The 16,866-nt window shown below is 34.2% G+C and overlaps 1 protein-coding gene across 1 annotated transcript; it reads left to right on the top strand.

The window, feature by feature from the left end:
- Positions 1-14,663: 14,663 nt before the first annotated feature.
- Positions 14,664-15,689, top strand: LOC114762697 (zinc finger BED domain-containing protein DAYSLEEPER-like). The gene is made up of 3 exons (XM_028952279.1): positions 14,664-15,081; positions 15,239-15,358; positions 15,436-15,689. The coding sequence occupies exons 1-3, from the start codon at positions 14,664-14,666 to the stop codon at positions 15,687-15,689; spliced, it is 792 nt and encodes a 263-aa protein (XP_028808112.1).
- The last annotated feature ends 1,177 nt before the right edge of the window (positions 15,690-16,866 follow it).

Genomic DNA, 16,866 nt, shown 5'->3' with positions numbered 1-16,866 from the left:
TCAATAGCAACAGGGCTAGTGAAAACTACATCAAAAACCATGAACATATCTTATTTTAGAGCTTGATCTTGCATAGGGTCACTTAGCCTTTCTCTCTCCTTCTTCTTTCCCTCTGTAGAATTCATTTTGCAAGAACTTCCTTATGGTTTTCATGAACTTGGACAAAATGAGGGGTGGGGAGGGGGTATTTATAGAAAACAAGATTGAATCTTGGCTGTTGATCTTAAAAATATATGGCTTAATCTTGACCATCCATTTTTCCTTTTCATCTTGTGATGACAAGTGTCCTATGACATCATGCTTACATCATCAAGCCACATGTCTTCAATCTAACCGTATACGTGTCCTTTTATTAGAAATTTCCAACATTATCCATGAATTTTGAATTGTATATAATTAATTTCTTTGAGTGGACAGTAAGTCACGAAATTAGGCTCTCTTCTAGGCCCATTGTGGATACCACACATGGTTTAGGATGGCCCAAAATTTTGGCCCACCAACCAAATCACAATCACAAACCATCCTGACTCTTTTTCGTTTACTATTCCCTTGTAACATTCTGTAATTTTTCTAGGCCTCCAAAAATTCATTTCTCTTCATGATAAATCCTCTTTTTATATAAGAATATGATTTGAAAATTTTAGAATTTTTTTCCATCTCTAGGTATTTATTTTGAATTTTCCCCCGATTAGGCCTTTATCGATAAAAGTGCGAGAAATAAATTCTCTAAAATTAATTTCTGTACTTTTAAGCCTTGAAAACAATTTTATAAATTTAATCCCATATTTATATAATTTATTCAAATTTGTTTCAAATTTATTGAGGCCTCTAGCTATTTTAAATAATTATTTTCCTCTAATTTTTTCACTATTTTCCCAAAAACCTAAGTTTTCAGAAAATTCTGGAATAAGCAATTTTATACTATTTTTAATTTTTAAGCCTCAATTGAGGCTCCAAAACCTCTAATTTACACCTTACCATTTTTTTAAAAATTTTCTAGAATTTTTGGGCATAATTTCTATTTTTATCCCTGGTTTGTTTTAGCCTGAAATTCATCTCATTGGGCCCTCCAACATAATCTTTAGCCTATATTTATTTCTATTTCTCATTCATGGGCCTCGAGACTTTATCCAACTCTCTAACTTCCTCTTTTCTCAGTTTTGATAAAACTTTCTCTTTGTGATTTAGTCCTTGGGAATCCCTCTGTCCTTCTAGGGAATCTCTAGGACCTCTACCAAAAAAGGTCTACTAGCTTACCCATTTTAGGCTAATTCTAGTACTTCTAGGCTCAAAATTTAGGATATGACAATTCTTCCCCTCTCAAAAGAAATTTTGTTCTCAAAATTTCTGGGTCAAACCTCTATTCCTATCTGTAATTTCTGTCGAGATTAACTGGCTCCTATAAGAGCAGCATTAATTCTATGGCAGAGGAGCACATCCAATCTTGGAGAGGTGCTTCATGGTTAAGACCTTCCTTGTATTCAATCTTTACCAGGGTACACTCCTCAATTACCATATCCCTATTAAAGGGAGCCTCTCCACTAACATTACTTAATTCCATTGGCAGTGGTATTCATCAGTGGGGATTTCGTCCCTTGGGTTACACACTAGCATGGATGTTGTGGTTACACACTCTTAAGCACCTTAGGGACACAAAAGATACCATATAGTCCTTAGCACTATCAAATTATCTTAACATCATTAGATTTTAGGTATCATTGGGAATTTCCTCATCTTTCATTACAATTCAGTTCTCAGTGCAACCCTTAACTATTACATTCTCATCTATCTCCATCCAACTCTATCCTCAAGAGGGGTCTTGCCTAACATTAACTTCTTTTACCTCTTGACCATTTACCTTTTTGGTCAGATATTGATCCTCATACATTGATCACCTTACATAGCAAATATTTTATCATCTTACTGTGTTATACCTAGGTCCAGCATTTAACTCATCATTTATTCTTCATTCACTATCATTAAATTTCTTATCCCTCTTGGTTTATCATCCCTTGGGGATTTCTACATCTATTTAGGGTTTTGAACCGACCTCAAACATTTTACCTTATTACTTTGCCTCTATTGAGGTCATATCGATTACTCGAGGTTTAGGTTATCACTTTGCTTCCCTACTAGGGTATAAACTCCTACTTCTATTGGGCCTACTATACTCCAAGCCATTTTATTAGGAGTCATACAGTGATGAGCCTTTGAAAATCAGACTCGTTCCAGGCATTCCCTCAATTATAAATTTCACTTCCTTTTTCTGATGGAAGTTCATTAATCTCTTTTGGGAATTTCTCCAAACATTCCCCTGTCATTGGCATTTCCTATACTTCCTCTCCTATCTCTGGTTAGATCGAAAATTTACCATGTATCTTTGGCAATCCTATCTCAGCATTTCTCTGTTTGGGCCTTACTAGGGGAATTCAATTTCATCTTTAGGCAAAGGTAAGTTTCCTAGGAGGGAAGATTAAATTTTTAATTTTTGCAGTCAAGGAGAACACTATTAAATGAAAATCGATTCAAGCTAATTTTCAAATCAATATCACGAGACGGCATACATATCAAATCAAGGATAGCGTAGTAATATTCACATCGGACAATATAATTCAAACACACTAGAGATTATTACTCTAGTGCCGATAGGAGTGAAAGCGCACAAATCACATGGCAATGTATCAACAGTAAAGCCCAATTTTCCAACATAATTATGCAATATAAACAAATGGCTTGTGCCGGAATCAAATATTGCACGCCGTGCAATTATTTATATTAATCATACCTTGAATTGTCTTGGGCAACTTACGAGCCTCTTCCTCTTTAGGGTGAACACTTAACCTTCGGTCTGTGGCAGGGAACTGTTGATACTTTACGGAAACTCTCTCACAAAATGTCTGGGTTTTCCATAATGAAAACTTAAGTTCTGACTCGCTGTGCATGGCTAGTCTCTGTGATTTCTACCATAAGTTTCACAAATCTAGGCCTGTCTAAAAGTGTTTGGTCCTCTTTGACGCATGCTTTGCTTATGCTGTTTATTAAAGTTAAAATTTCTCTTCTTCCTATTGCTACAGGAAGCTCCCTCGGTCATTGCCCTTGCCTGAGATTTTGTAGCCCTCGACATTATCTTGGTATGGCCATAATGATTCTAACTACTTTTGGTGATTCTGCAAGATTCCACCACTTTATTGAAATTTTCAATTTGCCTCGAGGCTACCTTTTCTCTTAGTTTCGATCTTAGGCCCCTAATCATTTTCTCAGTAAACCATCATTCGTCATTCATCTATTGCAAATAGGTAGAATACCAAGATAACTTAATGTATCTCACCAAATACTCATCCAAAGATTCATCTTTTGCTTGCTTTGCAGTGAGGAATTCAGCTTCCTTCTCTTCCCACTCTGATCTCGAAAATACTTCTAGAAGAACTTATCCTTAAAAGATTCCCAAGTGAGTGGGGTCTCAGCAGCTTGAAGGACTATCTTCACATTTTTCCACCACCTATTAGCTTCTCCCTCTAGCTTGTAGATTGCCATCTGCGCTTTGGTCTCAGATGAGCAATCCATCACTCTAAAGATTTTCTCTAGCTGAGTAATCCAATCCTTAGCTATTTGCACATCTAGTGTGCCCTCAAACATTGGTGGATTATGCTTGTAAAAGTGCGTAATCCACTGTCACAAATTATCTAGTTCCCTTGTAGGCCTTGCCTACTCTACTATTGATTCCTGGGGTTGGGGTTGGGGTTAGACTGGTTAGGCTATCTCGGCTGCTCCTTGCCTAGGTTGTTACAATTGTGCTATGGCTGTCGTTACTGCTACTATTATTACAACATCCCTTTCTTGTTCCTAATAAGCTTGGGTTGCTCATAACTCTTGCATTATCATTTATTGTTCCTCTATTCTATTCATTATTATTTGAATCGAGTCGACAGGGGGCCTATTTTGTTCTTTCCTTGCTTATATGTTACGTGTTGTCCTTACCATACTTGTTATTTCTTCTCAACTACAAAAGGAACAACATCATGATATAACCCTTAATTTTTATTTATATAACCTTTGTACACATATAGAACAGCAGCATAGTTTAACCAGTCACATGGTTAGTACAACTATTTAAAATTGTCCCAGAAAAAGAAAAGTAGAAATAACAAAGTCTTTTAAAACATCCAATATCTACTCAAAAGTATATTCGTCCATGCTGTCACGGATAGATGATATGGATTCTTCCCAGATCCATGTATTTGGAAAAGTAGATAAAAATGCTACGCTCCATATGTTTACATCCAGGGTCTGGCTTTCCTTATTGACTACCATGTATAGCAGCCTGACCTGACGAAAGAAACCAAGGTAGACTATAGCATACTAATTTTTATTCGTATTGATGTGCTTACCCAGGTACTTGAATTCCTTAACCAGATCATTAACCATATTAAACTTTTTGAGTACTGATAATAATTTCTTCTTTAGGAGGTAGTATTCTACTGGGGCCTGCCTCATTGTTATTGTTCCCTGGCTTGGGTATTAGTAGTAAACATAGTGTCGACTGTGTACTTGGCACTAGCCGTGTACTGGATCCTTCTTCATCCTCTTGTAGCTCTATTATTTGATTAGAGCCTACTCCGGAATGAATATCCTTAAGTTCATTGGGAAATTGGTAATATCTTAGTAGGGGAGCAGGATCATTGGGATTTTCTACCAGAGGGTGATACCAATCTGGGTATGGTTCCCCAGGTATCCTCTAGTTAACAGTTTCTACGAAAAGATCAATCCCACAGCATGCCATACTTTCTAACTTTTGTTCTTTCCTCATAATGTAGCAAATCAAATAAACAATATAATTGAAAGCAACTCAATGCAACATAATGCTATGCAGTACTACACAGTGCATTACCAACACAATATTCATCAAATAACAGTCAAAACCTTTATCTATAACAAACTTAACACATGCACCACACAATCAAAGCATATTACAGTAAGCCAGAACCTTTGCTCTGATACCAAAAATGTTACACATTACTTTAAAACCTCATTTTGTCTTAATTGGAACCATTTTGGATCATTTCTTATGGCTTTAAGTTAGAAAAATTTGAACTTCAAAATTTCTTAAATTCGAATTACTATTCATTGTAACCCTAACAAAGGCCAAACTTTGAAAATTCATACTAATTCTAGAAAAATCAAAACAAGGGGATTTCAAGTTCTAATTAAAGCTTGTTGTACCATCTTTTAGGGAAAAATACTCATTAGCATTCAAAACTAATCAATTAATCCCAGATTTCGTGCTAAATGGTACTATTCATATGATCAATTTTCTATTTTTTAGAATTTATGCCTAACTTTGGAAGAGCATAACTTTTTGTACAAAACTTCAAATTTAATGAAATGCTACTTATTTTAAAAATAAAAATATGATCTATCTGCCTGTCAAGTTTCAGTCAATTTCTCATCCAATTGTATATAATTTTGTTGCTCAAACTTTAACCCTAAAAAGTCAACTTTTATCCTCTCAAATTACCATTCTTGATTATTCTTTCCCTTCTCAATCCATATGACCATTTCCATCACGTAGCCCATATCAACACATGACTACTTGATGATATATTCACATGCATAGTCATTTTGGTCAATAATACAAATATTCAACATAATTTACAATAATTCATAATAATTACAAAACATAATTTCAATGGCATTAGATTCAACCATCTTCCAGTATGATTTCCTTTCCTTTTTCCTTGCCTTTAGAAACACAACTTGAGATTCCTATTGATTTTTTATACACTAAGAGGAATGAGATTTCATAGAAATCTCAATAGCAAAGAAATTACAATGATAATGTTAAACATGCAAGATATATTATAATTAATACACAAAACATTTCTCTACCTCTTTGATGTATAAACACCATATCAAATCAATCCAAATCGATAAATGAATGCATTATGCCAAGGCATATTATGCAAGCAATTCAAACACATTATCATCAAACAATTTCAAATAACATATGGCATATATCCCAGGGATAATATCATCTAATAATCGAGCAAGTCAACATTGGAATTGTAAATTCCATGCTATCTCTTTTAATCCACAATTTTGGCCCCCTTGACTTCTTTAGGTTCCTCCTTGTTCTCTTTCATAATTCCTATCAATCAAAGCATAAATACATTCCAAATTACCAACAATTCAAGCATAAACACTAATGCTTGACATTAAGCTTAATTAAACCCCTTTTTTCTTGATTTTTGACATAATTAATTCCTCTTTGTTTTCATCAGTCACTTGGTCCATTCCTACACAATTTTTGTCACATCCCAAAAATTTTCACCTGGCTATAAGGGATTAAAAATTGGGATGAGGGTCAATGTAGGAATTAGACGAGGAGATTAAACAACTTTTGATGTGAAACCCCGAGGAGGTCCGGGCTGGCATTTTCGTAAGTATCAGTTTAGTAAGGGCAAAACAAAAAAATTTGAAAAAAATTCCAGAAAATCTCTAAAAAATGGGAAAGTGGAGAGTAGAGGTTTTGAAAACTTGGTTGAGGCCCTAAAGGTGAAATTTCCATGAAAATGAATTATTACGGAATTTCCCATAAATAGAGGTTTTTCGGGAAATTACTGGGAAAATGAAGAAAAATAATTATTTTGATGAGTTAAAGGCCTCAATAAATTTGGAATATTGATGGAAAATTCATATAAATGTTTATTTGAATTTATAAAATTGGTTTTAGGCCTTGGAAGCTCAAGGATTAATTTTAGGGAATTTATTTTCCCGTAGTGACACTAACAAAGGCCTAACCGTGGAAAATTCAAAATAAATACCTAGAGGTGGTGAAAAATTCTGAAAATTTCCAGATCATATTATCATATTAAAAGGTGAATTATCATGGAGAGAAAGGAATTTTTGGATGTCTGGAAAAATTATGAAATGTTACTAGTAAATAGTAACTGATAAAGTTTCTAATTGGTTTGAGATAGTGATTTGGTTTGTGGGCCATCTTTTTGGGCCAACCCAAACTATTTGTGGGGCCTACAATGGACCTGTTAAAGGCCCAATTTCATACACTTTCCAGATTCCACCATTTTATTAAATAAAATGTGAAATTAAGGGATATTTTTGTGGAAAAATCTAGAGAAATGCCACTTGTTCAAATCTGAATATTTTTCACACTTGATGGCTGCTACATAACCCCATTGAGCTGTCCCAATTCATGCAAATCAGGAGGGAGAGGGCAGATGGAATTTTTCTATAAATACCCCTTGAAAATACATGAAAAATGTTAGAAATTTGGGAAAAATAAGGAGAAACTCTGCCACTATTCATCCAACCACACTTGCACGAAATTTTGAGGTGTTTTAGGTAAGAAATCATCCAACCTACTTTAAGGAAACACTAAGGTATGTCCAAGCATCAATATCCCTAAGTTTTACATTGATTAAACAAGGATTTTTGCTTCGGAAAATGCTGGAAAAATCTAAAAATTTCAGTTGAGATATGTGATGCTTAGGGAAGGATAGAAACCTTAATAATCAAGTGGGATAAGCAAGATTAAGTGGTGTATGGATTGATTTTTGGAAGAAAGCCAAGTTAGGGTTTTGGTTCTTCATTTTCGTTTTTCACTGTTCATGCAGAAGCAATTTGAGTTTGCTTGATTTGATGATTCCAATGGCTTTAAAACATGTTTTTGTGTAGGGATTTAATGTTGGAAGATGTTTAAAATCATTGGAATCAAAAATAGAATTTGTGGAAGCATATAGCCCTTTATTCGGCCAAGTGAGGATCATGAGGAAGGAGTTTGAATTTTAAAAATCTAATTGCACCATTGGATTCCTCATGAAAAATTGTGTGGGATCAGGTCATGAGAAGTTTGATCCTAAAGGAGGAATCATTTTGTTGAAAATCAAAGAAAAAGGGGGGAATTGTTGAGTTAATGTTAAAGTGCTAGAATTAAGTTGTTTTGTGATTAATATGGCTTATGTTTATGCTTGGTTTAATAGGCATTAAGAGGAGGAATTAAGGAGAAGCATTACTCCTTGGAGGAATTAAGTGGATAAGCTTTGCAAAGGTAGCTTTGAATTATAATTTGATTGTTTATCTTACTTGTTTGTTGTGATTTGTTGTTGCTTGGATTTGGAGGAACTGTGTGGTGATCTTGACTGTTTGATTGACATTGGTTATGCTTTGGCCAAATGCTTTGTGGTATGTCAATGTGGATGATATGATGTTCCTCTCCTTGCCTAGTATTTGGCATGAATTCCTATGAGTTGGGAATGGTTTGGACTGCATGAACATGTCACAATTGAACTTGCATTGATTTACATGATAATTATAATTCTTATGCTACTGGGATTTCTTTGAAATATCATTCTTCCTATGTCATTCTATGCACTAATTATGAAATGGACCAAGCATGGATCAAGGCAAGGAATTGGTATTGGGATAGTGGAGCAATATGTAATTAATGTTGTGTAAGGTATTATTGAACTTTATGTAATGATGGTATCTAGTTATGGATGATGTTATGATGTGTATTATACTTTATTCTCATGCCCTAATGTTAAAGTTATGCATGGTACATTATGGAATGGATGTGGAAAAAGAGAAAGGGGTAATTAGGGGAAAGAAATTCCCTAAAAAGTACCAAACTTGTGGCACATAAAATAATGAGTAATTGTGAGAATCTGGGTGTGAAATTTGGCAGTCTAATAGATCTCATTTTTAGCTTTAAATCAAGTGGTAATTCATCGAATTCGGAGTTGTGTGCTAAGAGTTATGCCCTTCCAAAGTTGGGCAAAAATACTGGAAATTCAAAAAATTACCAAATGAACAGTATATTTTGACGAATTTTCTGGAATTATTCTGGATGGAATTGGACCTAATGATTATTTTTCTTTCACAGAAATCTTATCCAGATTTGTGTAAAAATTAGAACCACTTTGTTTCAATTTTTCTAGATTTAGTTATGAATTTTCAAAGTTGGCCTATTTTCGGATGAATAGTGTACAGACAGGATGAACAGTAAAATTCTGAACTCTAAATTTTTCATCTGGAAATGCTACGAAACACGTTATATTGGTTCCAATTGACGTATAATGGTTTATAAAGAGAGGTGTGACAATTTTTATGTAGAATCCAAATATCAAATCAGATCCAACAAAATCACACTCCTTCTCTTCCATTTTGACTTGGCCGAATAGTTTAGTATAACTTTCAAAAATTTCATTTTTGATTCCAATGATTTTAAACACTTTCCCTTAGTATTTTCCTACACAAAAATACTTTTTAAACTTATTTGAATCATTAAATTTCATTGAAACAAACTTGTACCCCAAGATATCAAAGTGACCAAATAGGGATTACGTAAACTCTAAAATTAATTCCTTCCAAAATTCAATCTAAATATCAATTAAACATGTAATTCTAAGCTCATATTCATGGTTTATATCCTTCCCTAATGCATATTCAATTCAGCCAAAAATTTGGCAGCACGAAACCTTAAAATATTGTCACAACTTGAAACAAGCTTTAAACTTAAGAAAAATTAGGCTCAAACTTGCCTCAATTAATCCTTGATCAAAGCTTGATGTTTCCCTCTTCAATTGCATAGTTAAAGGCTCTCTCTCAAGGTCAAGAATTCAGTTTGGCAGTAGCTCCCCTAATTTTCTAATTTCCACTGAATTTCAAGTGTTTTAGGGGGTAATCATAGAAAAATTTTCTGACCTCTTCCCCCTCAAAGTGGCATGATATTCTACCACCTAAGAGGTCAAGTGGCTGCCATCAAATATCTCGAAGTTGCTAATGATGCCAAGTGTCCTTATTCTAGAATATTCCATGGATATTTTGACTAAAATTGGGCTTAAACCTCTCTAATTATGGGCCCACTATTTTGCATAAAATTTTGGGCTTTTCTTGGCCCAAAATAAGGCTCAATTCTTATTGAGAATGATCAAGAAAAGTAGCCTAATCACAAAATATCAATTCCAAGCAAAAATAAAGTTTATCAATTACTATTCACCTGTAACTTTTTATAATTATTCTAGGCCTCCAAAATCACATCTTTCTCATGAGAAATCCTATTTTAACATAGGAAAGCAATCTGGAAAGTTTTAGAATTTTTTTTTCATATTTTTTCAGAATTATTGAGGCCTCTACATATTTAAAATAATCATTTTCACTCATTTTTACTATTTTTCTTGAAAAACCTCTATTTTCATGAAATTCTACATTAAGCTATTTTATGCTATTTCCATGTTCAAGGCCTCAATTAGGGTTTCAAAACCTCTCATTTATTTTTAATGATTTTTTTTAGAATTTTTTAGAATTTTTTTTTCAATTCTTCCATTTTGCCTTTCTTGAATCGATAATTTCGAAAATATCAGTCCGAACAAGAGTCAAATCTTAATTCAAAAGTGATTTTCACTCTGAGTTTACCTTACTACTTGACCCTCTATCTAATTTATTACTCACATTCCCAGGGTCAAATTTGATGGGATGTGACAAACCTGGTCTGCTTTCGACTTGTTCAGGCCAAGCCTATTAAAAAATAAGCACAGCCTCAGGCCTTTTTGAAGGCCTATTTCACTTAATAGGCTAGGCTCAGGCTCTGTGAGAAGCCTATAGGGCCTGTCTGGTAGCCTGAGCCTATTATGTTTTTTGAATATTATGTATGTGTATTATGTAAAATGTAAGTCTTGAACTTAAGACCTATGGGTAGGTGAGAAGATAGGTACTTCACCACTGCACAAATGTGTTTTGTCATTGCTTTTTATACATGATATATAATTTTAAAGCCAGTTAGATAAACTGGCAAAAAAAAAAAAGATTTACTCCACGGACCATAGATTAGGTTTTCCCTTGTTATCATTTCAAATTTTCCACTCCACAGACTACAGCCACATTCTGTATTTGGTGCCATTGCCATATTCTCTATTTCAGCTTGCATTTGTGCCCACCGCAAGTGCCGCTCACTCTCTGGCCTCTATATCTGAGTTTGTATGGTTAGACTCCACATTACTGATGGTGGCATCGACTGCTCCTCCTCCTCCTCCTCAGTCCTTACGAGCCATATCGACTCCCAACTCCCAAGCCACATCTTTGAGCTTGAATGGTCAGACCTCACCAGCCACAACATCACCGGTGTTGACTCCTCCTTATCAGTCCTCAATCCTCATCTAACTCGTGGGTCATCAATAGGTAAGCTTCCTAGTTCCTTCAAAATTAATAGGCAATCTTCCTAGTTCCTTCAAAATCATCAGTATATGAAACTCTGAAGCTTTGTGTTGGTTCCCTATTACCCTATTAGTCATAGAATTGATCATTCACCCCTTGTCTCTAAGCACTCGGCCACCAGCCTGCCACCTTTGTTGATTGGATTTAAAAATCAATATATAAGAATCAATATTAAACTTTGTTCGCTATTACTTTAGTCATAGAACCGATTAATTTATACCAATATTAATACATAAACCTTTGGCTATGATTGCAGACTTCTCCATTTATTGTCATTTGCGCTATATAAAGAAGGATCATGTCAACTAAATAATAAGATTAAATTCAAATAAAGTAGTATTCATTTTTATAATTCTAGATATGCTACCACAAAATTAAATTTGAATAGTAGGATCAAATTTGGATAAAGTAGTATGCTATTGACTTTTTCTGGATTGGCAACAATGACGAAGAAGATAGACTTAGTGCTATTAGAGTTCACATATTTTTTAAAAAATGTTATGTGTTGCTATATTATTCATCCTTTAATGCTATGTGCTGATACATGATTCTTTTTTTTTTTCCAATTTATTTGACTAATATTCTGCATCAATAATGGCACGTTAATATATTCTTTATGATTCATTTCTAGTTAATGTCATCTCTATTTGATAGTGAAACAATATCATCTAATTTAGTTCCTGCTAATGCTATTATGGTTAGTCAACAAGCACCAACAGATTCTAGTCAACAAACTAATGAAGAAAATGATGGTAATGATAGTATTATTCAAAAGAGGTGAAAAACCTCAACCATTTAGGAGGAGTTTGATCAAGTTGAAACTGAAAATGGGGTCAAAGGGAAATGCAAGTATTGCAAACAACTATTTGGATACTCAAGGGAGGGAACTAGCAGTAGCCATCTTCAAAGACATGTCAATGTCTATTTGCAAACAAAGTTGCTTGTTTCTTCATAAAACAAGCAACCCACGATTCCATTTTAGCCTTCTAGTCCAAGTATTAACCCATTTTTGGCACCAGGTGTAACATCTAGACTTTTAGGCCTAGAAGTACCAGAAATAGCCTAAATTAAATAGGTTACCAGACCCCTGTGAGCAGAAGTCCCAAAGATGAGAAAGGAAGTTAAAGCAGTTTCAGAGACTAAACTGCAAAGTAAAAGTTTTCAGGGGCTCGAGTATAATTAAGGTTAGAGGCTCCAGTAAAGTCTCGAAGGCCCAAAAAGAGAAAAGAGGCTAGATACAGGCCAATGGGTAAGTTAGAAACCTCAAAGAGATGGTTCTATGAGGTTAGACTTAAGCAGGGGTAAAACCGTAAATTCAAAAAGTTATGACCAGCAAGGGCAAAAATGGAAGAGTGTACAGAAAATTCCAAGAAAATCCCAAAAAAATAGGAAATAATATTCTAAGACTCTTCTATGAAGAGAAAAGATGAAAATACCCCTGAGGCAGCTTAAATGGAATTTATGAGGTTGTGACCGGTAAAAAGTATACCATTTGAGGTAATTATTTGAAATAGCAAGAGACCTCAAAAGTGTATACAAAAATGAGGTTAAAGGGTTGAAAGGTTGTACTAATTTATAAAATTAGTCCCGCAACCAAAAGGCCAGTAGAGTGGCTTTAAGAAATTAAAGAGCCGGTTTTGCCGATAAAAGGGTATTTTAGTAAATGAATTTTATTCAAGGCTTAAAGGAAGTGTTATGGGCTAAGAAAATTCATAGATACTCTCTAAAATTAAAGAGAATTTATGGATCTGACAAAAAATAATTACAGAGACCAGAACACTGTAATTATAGAAAAGAAGTTAAACCCGGAGTAAAAGTGCACCGATAAAGTGTTAATCAGAGTCTTGCACTTTGTTTGGCCCACAAGTAGCCACTTGTCAAGCCTTTAATGGATGGTAATTAAAGTTTTTCAAGTGTCAAGCTACCAATGGAAAGGATCTTGACTTTGGAATTTAATTACATTATGATTTAAGTTAATTAAGAGAGAGGATTAAGATTAAGTAGGCTAATGACACTTGGCATAACATTAATGATGGTTGGTGGGATATTTTGTACACATTAATGAGCTCATCTCTCCCCTAAATCAGATGGGAATTTTGTGCAAGGCATGAAGAGAGGGAAAAAGAGAGAGTTTTGAGGGAAAACCAAGAGAAAGGCATCAACTTTGGTCATACAATCAAGGTTCAAGGTGAGTTCTTGGCTCTAGATGTGTTCTTGCCTTGGTTTCTTTCTCTTTTATGGTTGTAAATATGTCTTCTCTCCCTTTTGATGGCTGGTCGAAATGGTTGATGAGTGGGGAAGGGAGTTTGGTTGTTAGATCTTGCTAGAACACCTCAAAGTATGGTAGATCCAAGTGGATCTATGTGAAAATTGGAAGAATTACGTGCTGATTTGATGGCTTTTTCAAATTAGTTACTGTTTATATCTGGTTCTGATATTTGGCATACTTAAAGTACACTCTATGAGCTTTAAATCCATGGGTAGAACACTTTATTTGGATATGTGTACGATTTATGGTGATTTTTCAAAGTTAGGGTTTGAAATCTGGAAACAGTGTTGAACTTTTGGGAGATTGTCGAGTTCCGTACAATTCTGGTACTGTTCTGAGTAGAATTGGTTCCTGAAACTATTTTTACTTTAAATTTAACTTAATTATATTTCAGTGAGACTTGGAATCACTCAATTTGGAGTTTTTTAGATTTAATTATGAATTTTCAAAGTTGGACCTGTAATCTGAAAACTGGACAGTGAACAGTAATTTTCCGAAAATTAATGTCCAAATTGAAATTTTTAAGCTTAAGACCATCCAAAGTGGTCTGGAATGGTTCTAAATGAATGCTAAGATATTATATAAGTAAGGTGTGACACCAGGTGCTAGATATTCTAATGAAAAGATGAGGGAAATAATGGCTATAGCATTCATGGTGCATGAACATCCTTTTAACATTGTTGAGGATGAAGTTTGGATGTGGGGCTTCCAATATGCAAATTTTGAATTTTAAAAAATATCTCGCAAGATAGTAAGAAATTATTGTTTAGCCATATACGAGGCAAAGAATAAACAATTAAAGGCCTTATTAGAAGGTGTTAACAAGATTAGTTTGACTACTGATATGTGAAAATTAGCTCAACAAGCAGTTGAATACATGGTTATCACTAAGCATTTCATTGATGCAGGGTGGAATCTTCAAAAGCGAGTTTTGAGTTTTGTGAAAGTTCCTGCTCCTAGATGAGGAATTGATGTGGCAAATGCTATTTTTAAGTGTTTAAAGGCTTGGGGTATTGAAAATGAAGTGTTTTCTGTGTCCATTGACAATGTCTCTTATGATGATTCTTGTTTAAGAGCTCTTAGGGACACTTTATCACTTAGTAGTACATTACCTCTAGGTGGTAATTTGTTTCACGTTAGATGTTGTGCACACATATTAAACTTAATGGTGCAAGATGGCCTTGGTAGAATTAGGGACATTATACATAATATTCATGAGAGTGTGAAATATATCACTTATAATGACTCAAGGTTGAAAGCATTTTGTGGTATTGTTGAGCAGAAATGTTTGAAGGAAAGAAAGCTTATTATTGACTATCCAAGAAGGTGGAATTTGACATATAGGTTGCTGTCTACTGCTTTAAAGTTTAAGGTTGTCTTTTCTGATTATAAAGAAAGAGAGCCACATTATAACTACGCACTATCAGAAGATGATTGGAATAAAGTTGAGAAGATTTGTAAACTTTTAGAAGAGTTCAATCTAGCCTTCCATGTCATCTCAAGTAGTGAGTATCCCAATTCAAATTTGTACCTCCCTAAAGTTTGGAGAGTGAAACAAGTAATTGACAATGTCACAAAAGATGGTGATTTCTCAATAAAAGAAAATTTTGACAAATATTAGGGAGAATGCAATATATTAATGGCCATTGCAAGTATTTTGGATCCTAGATGCAAATTATATGTTGTTAATTATTTCTTTCCTTTGATTATAAGCCTGACTATGTGGCTTCTAAGATATAGATAAAGTGGTGAATGCTTTGAAATCAATATATGATGAGTATGCAAGCATGTCTAAAGGAGAGATAACTAGTAATAATGAAGTTGATAATGCTGGCAACAACTCTTCTGCTAATGCACCTAGTTCTTTATAATTACTGGATTTGACCAAATCATAAGCATTGTTTGTGAACAGTAAGCAGTTCTCCCAATGAAATTAGAATTGGAAGCTTACTTTGAAGATGGTGTTTATATTCTTGATGATAGTTCTAACTCGTTAAATGCCTTGGAATCATGGAAAAATAATAGCGTAAAGTATAAGATTTTATCTAAGATGGCTGCTGATGTATTAGTCATTCCAATCTCAACCGTGGCATCAGAGTCCACATTTAGTGTTAGAGGTAGAGTTATTGATGAATGTCATTCCAAATTGAATGAAGAATCAATTGAAGCAATTATTTGTGGTGGGGATTAGCTTCGCAACAAGTATGGTTTGAGGAAAAAACCAAAGGTACAAATTTTACATTGCAAAAATGATACCATTTCTTATTCTTCTTACTTCTCGAATTGTGTTATGATCTAATATTATGCATTTAATTTCTTTTTTTTCAAGGTGTTCAAACAAGATGAAGAAATTATGTTGAAAATTTGATGATTTATGATTGGTGGCTATACTTTTATTTGGTGTAATTGTAATCAAACTTGTTCTGTTGTTGCATTTGGTATTTTTCTTATTGACTAATTAAATTGCATCAGCTTGTGTGTTGTATTTTAGGTACTTTTGGATTGTGACTTTATTATTTTGAGTTTATTTATGTCATTGTGGCTTGTTTCAGCCTGTTTAAAAGCCAGGACATGTGATCTGTTAATGCCTGTTTTTGGCCTGTGTAGAGGCCTAGGCCTGTTTTCTGTGAATGCTTGTTGTCGACTTGTTAGCCTGTTAGTGGTTTTTTTTTTTTTAACTACAGGCCTGTTAACAAGCTTCAGGCCAAGCTAGGCTTTTGTATAGGCCAAGCTAAGGCCGAAAAGAATGCCTTTGATAGGCGATAGGCTAGGCTTAGGCCTATTTGTTACAAGTCAAGCCTAGCCTGTTAAGGTGATAGCCTGGCCTAACCTACTTCCACCCCGATACAAAACTCAAAATTTTATGAATTACCATTCATTTTAAATATAAAAATAAGATCTATTGATATGTAAAATTTCATGACCAAACTCTTTTATTTGCTCCAAATCTTATGTGGTCAAACTTTGACTCCATTTAGATTAACTTTTACCCTTTTTAAGTTTAACTTGCCATAACTCAACTTTAACCACTCAATCATAGTTATACCATGATTCACAGCATATAACAAGAGTATTTACATAGATTACAAGTCTTAATGGTCGACCAAACATTATCATACCCTGTTAATTTTAATTATGAAAACAAGGAAATTAGAATTGGTCAAGGGTAGTGAAAATTTAGGTGGGATAACTTTGGAACTGAGATCAAATCCAGGACTGGACTATCATTTTAAAATATCCGATCAATATTAATCAGTATAGAAAGGTACAATTGGAAATCCTAAAAATTCTAAAAAAATCATGAAAAATATAATAAAAGGCAAGGAACAGTGTTAGAGGCCTGAAAACTGAAAATAGAATAAAAATGG

Source organism: Neltuma alba, unplaced genomic scaffold, assembly GCF_004799145.2.
Source record: "Neltuma alba isolate B1F8T4 unplaced genomic scaffold, ASM479914v2 tig00000255_pilon, whole genome shotgun sequence".
Lineage (NCBI taxonomy): Eukaryota > Viridiplantae > Streptophyta > Magnoliopsida > Fabales > Fabaceae > Neltuma > Neltuma alba.
Note: the sequence above shows the minus strand (reverse complement) of the source record. Positions and strands in the feature narration are given on the sequence as shown.